The sequence below is a fragment of the Stegodyphus dumicola genome, chromosome X2 (genome assembly GCF_044657685.1).
Source record: "Stegodyphus dumicola isolate Sdum_Otavi_A_Nest chromosome X2, ASM4465768v1".
Taxonomy (NCBI): Eukaryota; Metazoa; Arthropoda; class Arachnida; order Araneae; family Eresidae; genus Stegodyphus; species Stegodyphus dumicola.
Genome location: NC_140781.1, coordinates 44,572,856 through 44,593,837, shown reverse-complemented (window position 1 = coordinate 44,593,837; position 20,982 = coordinate 44,572,856). Strand labels below are relative to the sequence as shown.

The window sequence follows — 20,982 nt, the reverse complement described above, 5'->3', positions numbered from 1 at the left end:
CCCAATGCTTGCGGGTCTGATATTAGATGCATGCCCCCTGCGGTGCCCCTGGATAACGTTTTCGGTGAAAAATGACTAAATGACTGATCAATTTAGCCATTCTTGAAGAACATTCAATTCGCAAATCCTCGTCGATGGAATAATAAAAACATCAATAATAAAATATATGTTTTTCCGTGCCTAATATAAATATGAACAATTTCCTTTAGAAAGTCATCCAAGAAGGCATCCCTTTCCATAGGTAGTCTTTGCGTGTTCTGCAGTATTCTGATACACAAACAAAACTAATTCTTATTTAGCAGATTGCCTTTGATTTATCCAATGGTTCTTCCGGTTTCTTACTTGAAACTTCTTTTTAAAATCTTTCATCCAATTAAAATTTTTATTTGAAGGTCCCGTTGGAGCAAATTATAGCTTGATAATATTTTTTACTAAAATAATTTTTAGTTTGAGACTTTCCTTTATCTATTATTTCAAGAATTCACAGTCATCCATATACGATTCAGAAACGTGGCTCTATTGAAATTCTTCCCGAAACTCTTTGAAAAAGACCAAGGAATTTAGGAATTTTCAACAAAATTTTTTAATTAATTTTGCTATGCCGCATTAATTATTTTTTATTATGTCATTTTATTAAATTGTTTTTGTTTCTATTTTGATATGTGCACTTCCAGTTCGACGGCTGACCGATTTCTTGATTTGATTTGCATTTAATTATTATCTGTTGATTTTTCAATTAAAATCGCACCATACTGCTCGACTTTAAAAACTTTAAATTAATTTAATAAATTGTTAAACTTTATATATATGTGATAAAAAAAGAAAAAGACGTAGCAATATTGTTAAGTGTAGAGCGTAGATCCATATTGAAGAGAAAGAATACTGATTGCGTAGAATACTGAAATGCCGATCCACAATGAATAAGCAATTTTTCAGTAGAGGCAGTTTGAATTCCCCTTTTATTTAAATCCACATTTATAGTAAGTAATCGAGGCAAGTCATTAAGCAAAGTGCACTTTTATAACCACAGTTCACTTGGCACTCTAATCGTACCTATTTTCAAAATATTTAAATTTTTTAATATAATTGCTACAGGAACACAGCACAGCGAAATTAGGTATAAGCAGAAGCAGAGTTACAAGCGAAGTGCATTTTATCTAATTGGGCACGATATCCCTCAGGAGGACATCCGCAACCTCTGTCAATCGATGGCAAGCCGAATAATTGCTTGCATAAGGGCCAGAGGTGGCCAAACGCGTTACTGACTTTTTCACTTTGTGAAGCTCCATCACTTCAATAAATCAACCAATTTTTCTCAAACTGTAATAATTTGTTTTTCTGTACATGTACAATGTACATCACTTCTACCGATTTTCGTCCCATTCGGATAACGCCTTCTTGGTGCGTAGGTTTTTTTTTTTTTTTTTTTTTTTTTTTTTTTTTTTTTTTTTTTGTCTAAGAGTATATATGTAAGAAAAATTAAGAATATGTAAAAGATTAAATTAGCAGCAATAATTCATTTCCCTTCTCTATTCTAAAAATAGTAACCTCTATTTATACTGAGTCATTTCGAGATTAATCCATGTCCATATGACTCTTACATAATTTTGATTATGTAAATGGAACTAAAACTCAGCCAATAGCAATTTTAAAGCAGTATTAACTATCCAATCAAAATGTATTGAGAACCAAAACTAACTCAGTCTGCATTAAGATTTCACCCTGAACCGCACTTGCTTTCTAAGCTTTGGCCTAGTCTGTCTGCTCCTTTTGTCTTACTGCAAATTGTTCTAAAATGAAAATTTTTGGAATAGGTACAATTAATGTGCCAACTTGATTGTGGCCCCAACATATTTGCCGAAATAAAAAATGAAGATTTAATCTGCCTTCGCCTCCAATTTCCTATTCATTATGGATCAACACTTCATCAAAATTCCTGCTGGTCATTACTTCTGAACTTGTTTTTATCACACACACACACATATATGTAAGATAAAAAATAAGTAAACCATCTTTATATATATATATATATATATACATGTGTGTGTGCGTGTATGTATGTAGTTGTTGATTTGAATATGGCTAAGCATACGAGGGCTATCTGCTTAAGGGAAGGATGCCTTCGTGGGAGACTTCTTAAGCGAAATTCTCTAAATCTTCTAACTTCTTAAGCGGAAATGACGTGTCTCGCCCGTATACATTTTCCGTGCCAAACTCGATGACGACTGCCCCATATTTTAATGCTTAAAAACATATAAATTTCTTTTAACTCGTAAAAAAAATGAAATGAAATTAAAGAAAAATTCAAGTTAATTTTTAGAGAATTCAGGATATTAACATTTCAGAATCTGATATTTTTTATTTGAACAGCAACTGAACTTTCAGACTTCGTGATTCCTAAAAATTCTTCGCCATCTGATATTTCTAAAGCTCAGCCAATGGTCAAATAGTTAAGATCTCTAAATACAGTAGTTCGACGGGCAATCAAGCTGAGCTAGGTTTCCATGGTTTTTTCATGTATTACATGAATGCGAGCATTTCTTGTTCCTTAGATCATCCTCCATGAAGGCACTCCTTCTAAAGGAAACAACACTTGCGTGCTTTGCTCTACCTAAATTTTTCCTTCTAAGCTTAATCCAATGTTAAATCACGTAATGCTTCTAGATTGATTTTTTGAACAGTCATTACTAATTTATTGCTAACAATGCAAGATAATATACTTCTCCGCGGATTCACAAGCATTCCGCTTTGTCACATTGCAGGGCCCGATTAAAGCAGTCTAAGGCCCTACTCACTACGTTCATTCAATGGCCTCTAATGTGCTCATTTCTTTGTTTTAGTGAGAAAAATTAGGGTTATGAGGAGTTATAAAAGGACTGAAACCCGGGATTTAATGCCAGGAACCTGGACCTTGGGGTCAGGCAGTAATCAGGCCGTAGTCATATGCAGTAACTACTTCTCATAAGTCAACGAAATATCTTTGAACTCTAGATTTTTTTAAAGTTCACAGCAAAAATCACAGTGCAAAATAATCCCCTGAGTTTATCCACGAACTACATGCATTTCCTTTGATTCCTTTGATGGTCTCATTTAGTGCATACTCATACTAATACATACTCATTATGCGCAAGATTATGCAAAATACTTTACTCGAAATTTAATGCACTTGCCGTCGAAAATAATTAATGCCATCTAAGAGAAGAATTAAAAAGTGGGGAAATTTTTCCGTCCATTTATTATTTATCCTTTGATGCAACATTTTCAAAGAAAACCAAAAAGCGCTCGCTTTCTTTGCCACAACAGATTAACAAACAAACCAAGTACATTTAAATCCACGCCATCTCAACGCCAAAACTCATAGTACTGTCGTATTAGCGCAGTCCTACTGGTGGAGTTTAGCGAGCTTTTATAGAAGAAAATGAATGGAAACACAACTATTTATTATGTATATAATATGTATTTCACGTCTTAATTACGTATTTACTCCGAAAATCAATCTTTATGTCTACTTACAAGCAGAGTTTGGTTTCTTTTGCTCTGGTGAAAATTTCGTGCCGATTTAAGAACTTTCAAAGTAATTGTCTCTTTTAGTGATTTTGCAACAAAATACTAAATTTCCGCAGAAACCTTACGCAGCTCTCCCATTGCAGGGAAATTCTACAAGCGAACACTTTAAATTCAAGACAATATATATATATATAATTAAATTTATTAAATAGAGAGATTATCTTCCCAGAAAAGTACAATAAAAACTAATCGCAGCTTGAAAATTATTGTAATACATAGAAGTTATTGCTCAGTTAAAGATACATTTTAGAAATTTTTTTAAATTACATTAATTGTCACTGATTCCATGGAAAAAGGCAACCTTTTGGAAGAGGATTAGCCTACTTTCATGAATTAAGCTGCATTTATTTTTACCACTTTTAGGCATATTGCTTTTTTGGCTTTTATTAAGGACTGGCGCCAGATTCGGTGCGTACAGTGCAGCCGACCCGGGCGGCAGAATTTAGAGGACGCAAAATTTAGAGAATTTGAGGAGTTTCTGGGCGGCAGAATATAGGAATAGGTGACACTGCAGCAGACGACAAAATGCCTAGTGCCGGCCTTGTTTTTATCATTATTACTTTTTTTAGGCTATAAGCTTGTAAGGTATATTTTAATTTTATAATAGTTATTTTTATTTCAATATACTTTCCTATCGACTCTTGTGTCAACTTACAACTCCCTACCAGGCTGAGTTTTTAGAATCGCGATGAATGCAAATGAGTAAGAAGCAGTATTTAAGGAAGGTTCAACTTACTTCGTGAGAGAGAGCTAGGAATTCTGAGTAGCGAGCGTTTGCCTTCGGGCTGTCTCTGGAAGTGGTTACGCTCGGTCGTATATTACGTGCCTTCTGATATTCGCCGACTAGTTTAAATTAAGGGCTAAGTACATTAGATTTGTGATAACTTCAGCTAAGTCTCTTTTAGTTAGTTCTAAGTTAGCTTTTATTTCTTATTTTTGAGTTTAAGTCCAAGTGGAGGCTTTGTTGTAGATTATTAAAATTAATTATTTGTTGTTTGAAGAAAGGGGCCGACTGTTGATCTTATTTTAAGTCAAATAAAGGGAAGTTAACCCTTCTCGAGTCTACGTCTTAGTTGTTTGAACTCAGTGATAAGTCGCTAACAAGTTCACTAAGTTCCTCAACGTTCATTTTAGTACAAAAAAGTGAGGGACTCTACAAGCTTTCCATATGTCGTTTTTTCATTTTCCCTCCGGTCTGGAAATTTTTCTTTATCAATTATTACTATAACTTTTTCTTATTTATTTGGTTAATTTCTTCTAAAGAAATTGGTTTTCTCAAAACACTGACTTGAAATATTTTTGCTTTTATTTTACAATAGTTTTTTTTTATTTGTAAAATTTTTATTAGCAATTAGTCTGAAGTTTAATTAATTTTATTTAGCACGTTGCTTTTAATTTACCCAATGGTTATGCTAGTTTCTTACTCTAGAATTAGTTTTAGAAATTTTCAGTCACTTTTAATTTTTACTTAAAAGTCACGTTGAAGCAAATTATGTCTTGATGATTAATTATAATAAAAATTTTTCTCTTTGTTGCACATTTAATGGACTTTAACATAATAATTTTATTAAATTATTTTTTATTTTACAACTTTCTTTTAATCATTATTTCAAGAATCCATAATCATCCAGATATAATTCAGAAAAGTGTTGAAAATCCTTCGTCTGGCTCCTTGAAAAGGACCAAGGAATTTTCAACATGATTTTTTATGTTAATGTTATTATGTTGTATTAATTAATTTTTATAATGTTACTTACTGAATTTTTTGTTTGTTTCAGTTTTATTGAAATTTTTGCTTTCCAGTTTTGATACGTGTACTTTCGATTAGACGGCTGATCAATTTCTTGATTTAATTTGTATTTAATTATTATTCCTTGATTATTTAATTAAAATTATTAACGTCATCTAAAATTTCTAACCTTTTGTTTATATTTACATATGCTTGGTTATTTGAATATGGCTAATGATACGAAGGCTATCTGCCTATGGGAAAGGATGCCTTCGCGATGGACTTTCTAACTTCTTAAGCGGAAATGTCGAGTCTTGTCCGCATACACTTCCGGACTGTGATGCAAACCGGACTCGGATGGGTGACGGCCATCACATAGTATTTAAATGCTTAAAAACCATATATATTTTTTTCTGAACTGCTTAAAAAAGTTATGATTTTTTATGCATTTTCTTGCCTTTTATCTTATCTAAGATTGTGCCATTGTAGATAACAGTAAATCGGCAGGTACCGGACAAAGGGAAACTGAATTGTATTCACGTTATACGTAGGAAAAACCAGTAAAACCGCCGAGCCCATTCGCCTGGGTTGAACTACAAGCATTTAACAGCTTTAACAACTCGACTACTAGCGGAATGACTTCTGCTAAGGAAGTTGCGCTAATACGAAAGTACCAAAGTTATTTCGGTTATTTTTCCTCAACATATGGTGTAGAGTTTTCCTTTTGTCCTATCCATAATAGACGACACTTAATAACATTCTTTTTTTCTTTTTGGAAACTACATAGCTTGATCCGTGTGTATTCATTGGCTTATTGTGGAGGAAGATGGAACACTTTTTTCTGCCGTAACAGAAATATGTTCCCTCACCCCTCTCGTTCAGAGCTCTTCTTTGGCTTATATTTTTCTTGAAATCCTAATTTAACGCAGATTATGTTCAAAAGAACATAATGGTAGTTTGTTAATTCGGCAAGGCACGAGAATTCTTTTTGCTTAAGTGGTGAGAAGCCTTACTGGAGAAAATTTTATAAGAGAAACTGAATTTGCATTTACTTTCTACAAGTAGAAAACCACGAGAACAAAGCAGCAAGCACGTTCATTTGCAGGGATGTCGAACTCTTCTCTGATTTTAGTCATTCGGCCGCTTTTTCTTTCCTGTTAGTTTGTCTCCTGTTTTCAAGTAATAAGCATATTAAAGGAGAAAAAAGCAAATATTAATTGATTCTCAAAATATACTTCATGTTCAGAAAACAAATTTGAAACTTTCAGAAAATAACTTTCAGACTATTCAGAAAATAAATTTGAAACTAATGGGTAAGCTATGAGAAAAGATCTCTTTAAACAAGAGAGCAAAAATAGTGATTTGGAAACTGTTAAATATTCATCAGTTGGTGAAGAAGATGTCCTTGGAAAGCTTTTAAAATTCACCACCTGAAGAAGATATTCATAATTTCGGAGATGATTTAAAAATATAATCAGATGAACAAAATTGACAAATAAAGCAAAACCGCTGATTTTTTTCCTGATCTTCCAAACGTAAATTTCACGTATTTTCAAGCAACCATTTTACGACCCGCGTAATTATGTTAAACAAATGCTGTAAAGTCACAGGCAATTCAAATCTGGTAAACGAATTTTACGATCAAACTAAGGAAAACGAATCTTTTAAAAGGAGAAAAAATAAATTGAAAGATAAGTTTACACGGAAAAATGAAATTTTTTAACTAACAGAAAACGAACGAAAGAAATAATTGTATGTTCCTACAACTCTTTTAATGACAGAATGTTATTTGTGATAGTATATTTATTCAGCATCTCCGCGCTCACTAGACTTTGAGGGTATAAGGTACACTGGTAGTTTGAGCCCAGTCCAATGGGCTAGATGTACGGCTGTTTTTCTATATTCCCCCAAGTGTAATATAGATACGAGTTAATTTCCCTTAGATAGTTCTCCATGAAGGCATCCTTCCCTTTAGGCAGATTGCTGTAGTGTGCTTTTCTGTAATTTAATAAACCTAACCCAATCAGCCTAATAATCCGGTATGCCTACCTGATATTATATTCAAATTTTGCAAAAGAAGATCATTGTTATAGCCAAATTTTGTATTAGCCATTAATATTTATTATCTAGACTTTTTAAAGTCTGGTTTGACTTCAAAATCCTCGAAGAATTTAAGAAAAACTTTTTGTAATATACAATTAATTTTAGTTAAATCTAATGAAATGGAATGAAATTTTGACTATTCGAGAAGTTAGGACTGAGCTTGTCAATCTTCATTGTAGATTTATTTACTACAGTACATAACTACATGTCTACCAATATAGATGCAAGGCATATAATTAGTTATTTCATGCATGGGATACATATATAAAAATAATACCTCAAATTATTGCCTTAAGGTCTGGAAAGAGCAAAATTATCAGTCATTAGTAATTTAACAATGTGTATCGATCTTTGTGTCAAACTGGATATGTGAGAGATACTCAGTTATTCATGGTGTATGAACATTTAAAATTTGTTAGTCGAAAATTTGACGAAGTGTGATACGCGTCAATATGCATCGCATGAAATGTGCTGGAGAATATGTATTTGAAGAAAGAAAAATTAAAACATAAAATACTACAGCTTCTTCAAAGGTCAGGAATTTTTCTTACTAATGATAGATATCTCACTGAATGATAGATAAGCATCCAATAAAATATTTACTTACAGTTAATTTTTAGAGATATTTAAATGTACAGTAATGTATCTAAAAGGTAATTTACACATAAACTTTTGGGTACATTTAAATATACAACGAAGGTTGTATTATTTACAGGAATAAGAAACATTAACTAAATTAACATAGATGCAGAATTTTTCCATTTCTAAAAGCAAGCATTAAAAATGAAATCATAATTACTATTATGTGGAATATAAACATTTTTGTACTTACGTATTATCCTATCGACCGTGAAATTGAGACCAAACAGCGCAATTTAGCGCCAATTGTGGATACGCCTGACGTATCAACACACTTTTAACATCTGCGCGCTTTCGCTTGGTGTCATTCCGATTGACTCTCGGTAAGCCAGGTTTTGTTTATATGAACAAGAGTCTAAATCAACACACTTTTAACATCTGCGCGCTTTTTCTTGGTGTCATTCCGATTGACTCTCGATAAGCCAGGTTTTCTACGCAAAAACAAGCAATTTGGCCATCAGGCAAGAACGCAGATTAACAAGATTGCATCAGGCAAGAACGCAGGATTTCGGTTCACAAAAGTAAAAGTTTCCTTTTGGTCCCACTCGGCAAAAAGACACTGGAGGTGCATAACCACTTAATTCACTATTCTGCTCAAATGTAAACAAGTATGGCTGCCGTGGTAAGAAAAATTAGGCTTAGTCGCATTTAAATTTTAAATTGTTGATAATTCTATAACTATTGCATGCAGATTGACGAAAGGCATGAAAACCTTAATCGGAAGATAAAAACAACATAATTCAATCCTTATTAAATAAAAATTGCGCAATTTACCAATATATAAGGGGAAAAAAACTGAGCTCAATGAGCCGAGTAACAGAGCGGGTATATACATATATTTATATACTTTTAGGTTCGGACGATTGCAACCAAAAAGGGAGATGCACAAATGTTACAGCATTCCTTTATATAAAATTTCAACGTTCTCAGGCTGCTCTTTTTTGAGTTATGAGAGATACATGCATACGTACGTACGTGCAGACGCCACGGAAAAAAAATCTCTTCTGAAACCATTTTAAATCGGTTTTTTATGCATTTTGGGAAAAGAGTCCTTTATTCTGTCCTTACGTACAGATGTCACGCAAAAACATCGTTAAATTGCATTCGATAGCTGTCAAAATGGATATTTTCGTTGAAATATGATACCCGGAATTTTTCGTGATTACAATACTTCTTTTACTTCGTACAAGAAAGTAAAAATGTGTAGTAATGGACACGATATGGTAAGCTGAATATGGCAACAAAACAGTGATAGACTGGAATAATTACCTGTGGAAAGTTTGCTCACAGCGTTCTGAATAGATCTTCCGATAAAATCTGTGGGCTTAACAAAGCAATAGAAATTCACAAAGCCTTTTTATAAAGCGCAAAAACGAAACGGTCGAATACTAGTTGTTTATTATATAATGAGGCATCAGTTCCTTCAAGACTTCCGCAATAATGATTGGCATAAATTTCGCGGGATTTTCAGCCAACTTTCATGGTTCGATGCTAGCTATTTTTCACGGTCGACTGAATAATATGCAAGTACCAAATTTTTAATGAATTTCCCAAACGCATAAATAGAGAATTGGCAACAAATATAAATAAAATGTGTATTTATTTGTGTTATGAATTTCTACATAATGAATCTGAATTACGATCGAGTTTTTAAAAAAGATTTTAAGTAATAAAGAAGATATGAAACGTAGCTAAAACTACGAAACTTACATCGAACAAGCAGCAGGAATGGATGCGATTGTGAGGATGCGTGCATTGCAGACACCATTGCAAGACATGACTGTTGGCTCAGGCAATAAGCTAAGCACACAGACTTGTCCCACATAGCCATCGCTGTTGCACACCCACACATCGCGCAGTCCTTGTTGATTGAGACCCAATGTCGCAGTTGCACATGTAAACTAAAAGTAAGAAACTAGAATAATTAGCATGTTCTACTTAACATTTATAATGACTTAAATATTTAGAATTCACTGAAACAATAAAATACTTTTATATTTAAAGAACGCGTGAAGAGAAAACAACAGTAATTGTTGCATGTAGATATATAATTAACAATCGTTTTTCAAAACGCAATTTAGCATAATTAAAAGCAGGCAAAATTCAATCTTAAACTGGCGTTGGTTTTGAGAAAACTGCATTTCCATGATGTAAGATATGCGGTATAAGACAGAAATATTCTGCAACGGAAGCCAGAAATATATAAATTTAAAGACGAAATCAAATAAATATGCAGCATCAGTTATTGAATTAAACAAAAATAAAACGCTTGCTTTGGTTTAATTATTGGTGTAAAGTATTTTCTTCCTCTTTTCCGCATGCCTTCGTTGGATAACTGGAAGCACACTCGACGCGTATTCGGAAGCCCCGGAGCTCGAGTCCCGGCGATTGCATTGGAGATTTTTCACGTCTCCAGCATAAAAAAAAAGCTTAATGACTCCACAATAGCAAAGCACTCGAGGGCTATCACCTTAAGGGAAGGGATGCCTTCGTGGAGGATTTTCTAAGGCAAGCTGGCTCGTATATCTCTTTGAAATCCAGACCCTTCGCTAACCTGTATCCTCAAAATACCGGACCGCCCGAAATAGTTTTCCAGTTTCACAGAAATTTCCTCCCCTCCCCGTCCATTAACGCAGAAAATAGGTGTGAAGATTTCCAATGACATCCTTTGTACTTTCTAACAAATATTCCATTTGCCTTTGACCCCGTTCTTTATAAAACTATTCTAACAAACAAGACAAACAAGCCTTTCCGGCTTTGTTACGATCACGACAGTGATTTGTTTATTTCCGTTATTTTTATAGGAAGGAATAAATTGTTTAAAAATAAATATAATCCTTAAATTTTTAAACTGCTCTTTTATTGCTGTTTAAAGCTTAAAAGCACACTGTACCACAAAAGAATCAACAAAGAAATGTCACGATTAATCAAAAGATTAACTGATGCAATGCATTTGGGGAAACTGCACTTGCTTCTGCATACCTTAAAAGGAGGGAAGAAAACAAGATTACAATCTCGGCCGTTTTCGGGCGGTTCTGGTTGTTTCAATGTAGAGCCGTGTGGGGCGGATTGGATGTGAACGTTACACATCGGGAAAAACACGAAAACGCCTATGCAACCAGCCCTTTCACTGGGATTCAAACCTCGAGCTGAATACCAGCGTTCAGTGACTTTACCGCTCGGCCTCTGGTGGGCCAAAAATCAGTGGAGTAAAAGCTGTGAAATAAAGCTTTTAAAAAACTGGGAAAAAACTAGATAGTATTTAAAATCGTGAACTAAAGCTGCATTTAGTTAATGGTTTTAACGATGATTTCTAGCTTGATGGATGAAGCTAAGATTGTTGCTTTCTTTATCATTCAGCGTCCGCGTGAGCCACCCAGAGCTCACGAATTTGAGAGTTGAATTATTTGAAATCAAGAGTTCTTTTGTGATGAAAGTAAAGTATTTCACTGATACCGAGCAGACGCAGGTTCTGGGCTTCCAATAACCACCCTTTAAAGCTGACGGAAGATTTTATTCCAAAGATCGCGGAAGTCTTACATCGCACTTTATTCAAGCGTATAGATGTCACCAGGAGCCAACATCAAAAGCACAGCAAACCATAAATCTTATTAGATGTTTATTTTACTTTTCCTACTTATATAATTATTTATAGATTCCAGCGCAAAGTAATTTTGCTCATTGAAAAACAGGGATCATTTCTCAGTCTACCTTGAAACGCTCGATTTTTCTATAAAATCAAGGACAGCCTAAGGTTGAATTTTGCCTAACTGCTTACTTCAAACTAACATTTTTTTTTTCTTGCACTGCAGTTAAAAACAAATTTTTAAGTAACTTATTTCCCTCAATACAGTTTTCGTATCCTTCGTAAGAGAAAAAAATTTAAGCAAATAAAATGTAAAATTTATTTTTCATGCTGATTTAAATACATTCACAAGAGAAGCGCACGATGTCGGACTCATCGATTTCGTTCTGCTTTAATACTGAAAGTTTTCAGTCAGATGAAAATGAAGCATTATAAGTGATACGCTTTGTTATCTACACAAACCATCCCTGAAAGTAGTCATTACCAGTATTGAAAAGTGCATACACAGTACACTGGAAAAAGGCAGCAATTTTTAAGTCCGCAATAACAAACAAATATTTTGTACAATTGTTCCTTGTTTTAGCGAATTAAAGAAGCCACAAAGCGATGTATGGGTTGTAAGCAGTATGGAAAGTTCTTTAAATTTAAGGTGCGAGAAAACTCCACTGTCCGTACCATGGTGTTGCTTGGAGGACGATTGATTGATAAAATGTAATGATGCTGCTGTTTTCCCGAACCTTTCTCATGAGATGAACTCTAAAAAAACAGCCGAGTAGCACTTAGCCGCAATGGTATGACGCCTTTTAAGCGGTAATGTTACAGCAAAGCTGTCTGACAGAAGCTTTATTGGTGCGGATTCATGAAGAAAGATCAACGATGTAAAAAGGTACAAATGGGATCAAAAATGAACGTGCAGATTGCGCTCATCACTATAATTGAAGTTTCTTTAACTTCAATTACAGTGATGAGCGCAATCTGCATTGTGATGAAGACAATTGTGATGAAGAACACAAGAATGTGCTTCCACACAATGTTTTTGTATTCAATCGGCCACGAAAGCTGCTTTATGTTTCATGCCATCAGCAGCTTCTAAAGCATCACACAGACACATACATATATATGTCATATTTTCTAAGCACAGTAGCAATGGCTGGAACTCTCAACAGCTTTCCATGTCCCTCATGGCTGTGGTTAAGGCATACGGATGAAGTAATAAAACACGAAACTTGAAGAATTTCCAATCTTTATTTTTACACATATAAAATCATCTCCATAGATGTTTATCCAATCATAATGAAATCCGATACATTTCTATGATTCAATCATAATGAAATATGATAAATTGCTATTTACATGGATTCTTAAATTTAAGACGAAGACTTAATTCTTAAATTTAAAACTTTAGAAGGGGAAGCATAGCGAGGCGATATTAGCAAGGTAGGAACTATCAGAAGAAGGTAACGTAATTAATTGCCAGGGTTTTTTTTTATACCAGAGTAGGTGCGATTCTAGAAACAAGCTATGATTGGTTAGTCATTAGTTTTGGTTACCCTTTTCAAGCAGCGTTACGTAACGTGGAAAAATCTCGAATTTGGAAGAACATATCAATTTAGGGGAAGAGCACCAAATCTAGAATGTTAATTTTGAGGTCGCCAATTATTTTTTTAAAGCAACTATCGTATTTTGTTATATCTTACATATATGTATTTTGAAATCAATGTAATGATTTAGAAATTGTTGAAGCATAAATAAGGAGTTATAATCACGGCCGATTTAAATATTCCTTTTTATTTATTCCTAGCCAAACGTTTCCATGAGCCAGCATAAATAAACGGGCGCTATAAGCGTGCCTGTTCTAGAATTTTACATTTTTGATGTCTTTGCGGTAAGAAGAGAAGCAGCGACAAAGTTTCTAACTAGCAAAAAAAGCGAAAAACAAGTGTGAAGTGTTCGAGGCAAAATCCTCGCTCTGAATTAACTGGTTTCAGTTTTAATTTAATTTCAATTGGCTAATTTTCGGGACCTAAACTTATTATTAGCTGAAGGCATAGTTTGCGTCAGAACATTATGTAAAACTCATATGATGGCTCTTAATTTTGAAAGACGCAGTTTAGAGAGGTCTGTAAGCAAATGATATTCATAGGACACAAAGGGTAAATATTCAAATTAAAATGAAGAGTTAAAGGGCTATTGAAAATTAAAATAAAATTTTTGCTTTTCATTCTTTTTGTCTTACATATAGAGGGTGGCCAGAAAGTCCCTTTGCAAGTGCAATTATTTCCCTGTAACTTTAAAAACATTTACAGTTATTTGTCCAAAACGTCCGTATGTACACCCGCATTATCCTGCACAGCTTAATACGCCTGAATTGCCTCTTACTCATCTATTTCAGCAGGTGTGGTGTCACATGCTGCACTAAGCACACCTGACCACTCAGCATTTCAGTGTTCACGTAACACTCTTCTTGATGTATGATTTGATGATCTCCCTTATTAGTTTGGTTTATTTGATTACGGCAAAGAACTCGAGGGCCATCTCTAAGAAAAGCGATGACTTCCTGTAGGGTTTTCTAAGGAAAACTGGATCCTATACACGTTACATGCGGAGAAAAACACGAAAACGCCCATGCAGCTAACTCATTTGTCGGGTTTCGGACCCCAGACCAAACTACCTGTTTTCAGAGACCACTCGATCGCTGGTGCGTTAATTGGTTTGGTTTATTAGATTACAGCAAAGCACTCGAGGGCTATCTGCCTTAAGGGAGGGATGCCTTCGCGGAGGACTTTTTAAGGGAAACTGGCTCGTATACACGTTACACATGAGGAAAACCACGAAAACACCCATGCAGCCAGCCCGTTCGCGGGATTCGAACCTCGGACCGAACTACGAGTGTTCAGCGACATTACCGCTCGGCCGCTGGTGCGTTGATCCCATAGAGCGGAGGGAATCCAAATTCGAAGGCGAACTTCCCAAGCGAAAAGCTTTCTTCTCCCACGTGATCAAAGTATGACGACTTGGTGGCTCCTTATTGAGCCGTTTACAAAAGCTATCCATTACCTGTGTTATACTTTCGTTGCTATGTTTCCATTCACTGCTGCCATACCGAAGGGCGCGGGTTTGAATCCGGAGAAGGTATGGATGTTTGTAAATGTATAATGTCTGTGCGGCAAGAGGGCACTCTAAATATGCGGGGAGCCTGAAGTCCTCTCAAGAGGTCGGTGGTAGAGAAAGAAGGGTGGGAGATCCTAGGACCTGTCCCCCTCTCGGAATGCTCTCCATCAAAATTGGGGGACGGACATGAGCAAAGTCGTATTGCCGCCTTTATGGTGCTCAAGGCTGTTGCCAACGGCAGGCGCAATTTTGCACGCCTTGCCACGATGAATTTCGTGGGCTTGTTCTAATGTTACTGTCAGACAAGTGAGATAAGTCACAACAGCAACATACTTGTCACTTAGCGCTCCGCTAAAGTGAAGTCGCTGGTATCTGCCGTTGTTCTTCACTAAGCACAGAAAGGCGAGACAATGAACTGGTCAACGCGCATTCTCCCCTGGCAGTCATTTTACAGATCGCTATTACCATATTAATGATCAGAATGAGAGATCTAAATCTTAAACATCTTACCATTTCGCAATGTTACACTCAGTTTAGTTCAGGTGTAAAGGGACTTTCTCGCCACACTATATATAATACTTTTTAACAGGAAGCATAAAAGATGAGATAATACAGAAATTTTATCAAAAAAAAAGTCCTATTTATTTTGTTTAAACTTATTGTATTTTTCAACAAATTTATATATATAACTGGTAGATGATATTTATCATAAAAGTGTTTAAACTATAAAAATATGGTAGCCCTCACATTGAATAAATGATAGTTTAACCTAATTAAAAAAATATTTAACTCAATATGCAATATTTAAAATAAAATCATATCCCTTGTAGAAAAGTGACACAATATTTTTTTATGTGCTACTGTCAAACTTCGGGTCGTAGAAATATAGCTGTTTGGAGGCTCTTTAATCATTCAGAGCGAGAAATATCATCATGAAGAGTTTACGCGGTATTTGCGGAACATCCCACAAACCTATATTTCATATACAGGGTTTTCAATATTGAATAGGGCCAAAAAAATAGCATAATATAAATTCTGTAACTGATTTATTAAGCCGAAACAAATTAATTCTGAAACTACTATAGAAGTTTTATCAGGCAACAGCGAAAAATCTTCCGGTTACGAAACTGCCGCTAGAGATACTATCAATCAAAATAGCGCTATCCATCCAGGAGAATTCGTACTGTGTTTTGGAATACGCCAAAGCATCCTCGTCACAACATCGAACCGTGGGTGAAGCAGTTTCAGGACATGAGATGCTGTGTGCGGAAACCAGCACAGGACGAACAGCAGCCCAAACTGAAATGGTTGAAAAAATTCGCGAAACGCTTTTACGAAATCCCACAAGTTCAAGGCGTCGTGCCAGTTTTGAACTCTATTTGCCTCATGTAAGGGTGTGGCGCGTGTTATGGAAATGTTTAGAATTCCGGCCATACATCTTTCAGATGATGTAGGCGTTGAAACCTTCCGACAAACCGCTGCGTAAAGCTTTCTGTGAGAATTTGAAAGTTAAGCCGGAGGTAGATGGTTTTGCGAATAGACTTGTGTTTACAGATAAAGCCACTTTTCATGCTTCTGACAAAGGTAAGAGCCGTATTTTACGATTCTGGGGCACGGAAAATCCACATGTAACATGAGCGTGATTTTCCACAGGTGAACGGTTTTTGCACCATTTCCAACAGTTGTATCTTTGGTCCTTTTCTCTTCGTGAAAAAAATCGACTACCTGGTGCATTAATCAAGGTATATTATCATATCGGTTGTTCCTTCAGGTGAAGGAAGCTATTCCCGGCTTCATCCTCCAATACGACGGTGTTTCACCACATTGGCGTAAAAACGTACGCCAGTACCTGAACGATAGTCTACCCCATCGCTGGACTGGCTGTGCTGGGACAAACTATATGCCATTGCTTTGTTGGCCACCGAGATCCACAGATCTAATCCTTTGTGAGTTTTTTCCTGTGGGGTTTTTTTAAAGACAAAGTGTTCGTGTCTGCATTCCCCCAGCGCTTACAACAACTAAAGTGCTTGAATCAGAAACAAAAGATATTCTATGACAAGTGTGGCAGGCGTTGGAATACCGCATAGGTATTGCACCATGTCACCGAAGAATCACACATAGAACATCTATAGAAACTAGATAACCATTTCATTGTAAATTTGATTTATCATAATAAAGTAATTACAGCACTTACAGATTAGCTTTTTTTGTCCTATTCAATATGAAACACCCTGTATATGCATACGTACACGTTTTTAACAATAAACATTATCTTTAATTTCCAGTTCTAAATTTCGACTTATCAAAGTTCTTTATATATATATAAATATAAAAATAAAAACAGCTTACAATTATTAGTCAGTAATTCACAATTAAATATTAATTATGAAGTAATTTGATTGTTTTCTGATACATAGAGTCGTTGAAAGCAATTTTCATGCCATGACTGATTGCACAATATTTACTTAGGAATTTACGTCTTGATGAATTCTGATAAATTTGAATGAAATAAACTTATTTCAGAATTATTTCGTCAGAAGAAGAGTCAAAACACATTTTGACTCATTAAATTGCTTTCACGGTTTAATGTGAATATGGAAAAAGAAATAATTACCTGTAAACCAGCTCTAGTTTTCCGAATAGGCAGCGGATGCATGAATTCAGGAGGTGGTCGGCGATCTGCAGAAAGAGCTGAAAATGAATAAACATATATACAATTTTGATGCTTAGTATTCAAATAGATTTATCAAATTAAAACTTTGCTGCTTTTAACTTAAAACGATTATAATTAAACAATAATAATGATTATTATTATTACTTAAAACAATTATAATTATTACTACTATTATCAAAAACCATTTTACATAATTAATTCATTAGTAATGACTAGCTTATAATCCAATGATTTTAGTCTTCATGATTACAAGTAAAAAAAAAAAGTATAAAGTAATAAATAAATAAAGTAAAATTGGATAAAGGAATCCTCAAAATTATAAGAATAGAAATATTTTGCTAATAGAAAATAATGAATACAAATTAAAGATAATTAAATTTATAGGAAACTGCCTTTCCTAAAAATGATCAAAATGTGGTTAATATGTAATAGTATAACAAGGACTTGGAAGTTTCACTTAGAGCAGTGGTCTCAAAATGTCGGCCCCCAAACCAGTTTTACATGGTCCGCGAATACATTTTAGTTATATATTTGTTGTAAATACGCTTTACAGAAATAGACACATGGGCTGAGCTTATGTGCGCTACTGATATTGAAAGGATAAGAGACAGAAGAGTAGGCGACGGCTTTGACATTAAATGGTCATATAAACCACGTTACGTGAATAGGGTAAGTTGGGAGAACTTCCTGTCTCGGTACAATCAGTAAATTTAGTAGGCCAGTCGATAGTTGGTGGTGCTTTAGTATTCTGGTTTTTTTTTGCGGTTTTTTTCTGCAGCAGTACTTCTGATGATCGGATGCATTATTTTCTTAAGTCAGTCTTTCGAACGACAGGTGCAGTCTTGCATTCCTTACCACGATGAAGTTCGTGAGCTTTTCCTGATGTTACTGAGTAAGATATTTCACAACAATAACAACATTTGTGCTTTTTATTAGATCTAACTTTTTATCTCAAAACTTATTTTTGGAATTGTGCATAGTTTCTAAATGTTACTTTTGAACGAATTAAAAATGTAGTGAACAGAATATTTTTTAAGTATGCCATGCTTTAGCTCTCAGATAAAAATAAAAATAAATTTGTACTTTTAATTTGCGTTAATATAATTATTTACGTATTGTTTGATAAAAATATTTAGTTAGAAAAGATTAAAATTTAGTTAATATTTAAAAAAATTGATAAAAATTGTATCATCGTGATAGAAACTAATGATGTATAATATTCGTAAAAAGTAAAGTTCGCTTCAGTATCTGTTAAAGTGTTAAATCCAAAAGAAGGAATTGCTCAAGCATGCACATATATATATGAGATGTAAAATAAGAAAGAAAATTACTAGCTTTAACTTAGCAATAGTCCTTTCAGTTCCTCATTTTAATCTGACTACGTCCCCTTCCACTATATCACATGAAAACTACTTTTCATTAAGTCATAATTAATTTTGCAATACGGTTAGATCCTGGCCAGTCACCGTTCGAAATTTAAACAAAGGATTCAACTCTATAAATATGCTTTGCTAAAATGCGCACTGATTTTTCCTGTCATCCTCTCGCTGTGCCATCACGCATTGGTTATTTTTTTGTTTCAGCAACTGTATAATGATGCAAAGTGTGGAGGGTGCTTATCGCACTCAAAATGATGTATGAACATGTTTATGCTTATCAAGCATGTCCATGAATAAAAGAATGTGTTTTCTTTTGATGAAGTCTGTATGCGTTATGTCATCTGGTAAATGTACGCAATAAAGATTTTCCAAGTAATTACAGTGATAACATTTCGTCGTTAACAGCTATTTTCTAATCCTCAATTTATCTTTATATATATATATACATATCTTAGAAAATTTAGGTAATTAATAGAAAAATCTTAGAAAAATACCTGGCTTTAAAAGCAGAGCCACGTATCTTTTAAAGATTATTTCTCAATTTACTGCGAAACATATACATGAAAAATTGTGAAAAATCGTTTTGAGTTCAAAAATACTTTTATCAGAACTCATAAGAAGTACTCATTGAAAGCTGTACAGAAAATAATAAACATTATTGTGCCAAATGATACTTGCAAAACAAATTTTATACTCACAATTAGAAGAATTCTCCGTTTAAAGCAGTTAACTCTTAAGCTACTCATTTGGAGTTAAGTAAGACATCCCTACAGTAAGACATTTAGTTGTATTTATCCTGCTCTTAGTTTTGAACTCACGAGCAGTAGCTTAATTTTTGTGTTTTGTAACAAATTTTCCAGGCTAACGGTAAAAGTGCGGTAAATGGCGCCTAAACAACTGTAGATTCTCAGAATATTCATTGAAAAATACTTGCATATTTCATAGAATAAAAAACATGAATATTGACATTTATTACAGAAATTATGCTTATATGCCAGTTTCGCTGATGTGCAGAATAAGATAAACTCCTTAACATTAATTACAGAACAAACAAGCATGATCACATGTTGAGTTGCAAAATAAATAAACATTAAATACCGAGTTTCTGTTTCGCACTATTGAAAGCAGCTTCCCAAATAGCTCTTTTTTCTGGAGAAGAAAACTGGATGGTAAGGCTTTCAACCCCTTCTCTATAAAAAGTAACGAAAAAAGTACATAAAAATCAAATTAATGTGAAGGAAATGTACACTATAAACATAAATGATCAACCAGGCCATAGAGTATTTTCACCAATTTGCTCACATGCCACAGATATATAAAGCGACCTAAACCTAAGTGATTATTTCAGTAGATGTCGTAGCTATGTGTATCAACATACTGAGGAATTTAGTAAATGTTCTTTATACCTGTGAAAAGATACCTAAAAGATTTTCATAAGTCGCCAGTATTCTATCATAACCTTAGCTGAATCACTGATCATGTTGGGGAAGGAGGGGAGATTTTCCCCGTCATTTATTTTTTACATTTTTGGGGAAATGAAGATTTTTAATAGCAGGAATAAACAGAATTTGACTCGTTATTCTTAGTAGCACAAATTTGCAAAATAGTGATTTGGATTATTTAGAATGTAGCAAAACAAATGAAGGCTACCTGCCTAAGAGGAGGGTTCTCTGGATTATGGCAATGCCCACGGAGGCAGGGATACTTTCGTGGAGAACTTTTCAATGGAAATTGCCTAATATTTATGTTGCACATGAAGAAAGATGCGGAAACTCCCATGATCGCTCATCGAAATTTCAACCAGGGTTAAACTATTACTAGCGTTCAGAAAACTTACCACTCTTCTACCATCCATTCCCTGAGACCGTGGGAAATCTCAGGGAATGGCTTATTGAGAATGCGGAAAGCACACTAGGGCTATCTGCCTAAAGGGAATGATGCCTTCGTGGAGGACTTTCTAAGGAAACTGGCTCGTATACACGTTACACATGGGGAAAACCACGAAAACGCCCATGCAGCCAGCCCGTTCGCGGGATTCGAACCTCGGACCGAACTACCAGTGTTTAGCGACTTTACCGCTCGGCCGCTGATGGGCCTCAGAGAATGGAAGCTTACGTGAAGGATTTTTTTAAAGGAGACTGTCTCGTATTCCCTTTAAACATGATTTGCGATTGGATACAATAATGACTTCTAG

General features: G+C 34.7%; 1 protein-coding gene across 4 annotated transcripts in view; it reads right to left on the bottom strand.

Moving 5' to 3' along the window:
- Positions 1-20,982, bottom strand: part of LOC118180501 (uncharacterized) — a 524,461-nt gene that overhangs the window by 41,424 nt on the left and 462,055 nt on the right. For 2 of the 4 annotated variants that reach the window (XM_035349588.2, XM_085809645.1), the window contains exons 17-19: positions 19,887-19,978; positions 17,350-17,426; positions 9,749-9,939 (exon numbers count right to left, since the gene is read on the bottom strand). In XM_035349588.2, the coding sequence (XP_035205479.1) occupies positions 9,749-9,939; positions 17,350-17,426; positions 19,887-19,978 (360 nt within the window). Of the gene's footprint in view, positions 1-6,348; positions 6,466-9,748; positions 9,940-17,349; positions 17,427-19,886; positions 19,979-20,982 lie in introns of all 4 variants that reach the window. The other 2 variants (XR_015039137.1, XM_085809646.1) reach the window with 2 other exon arrangements.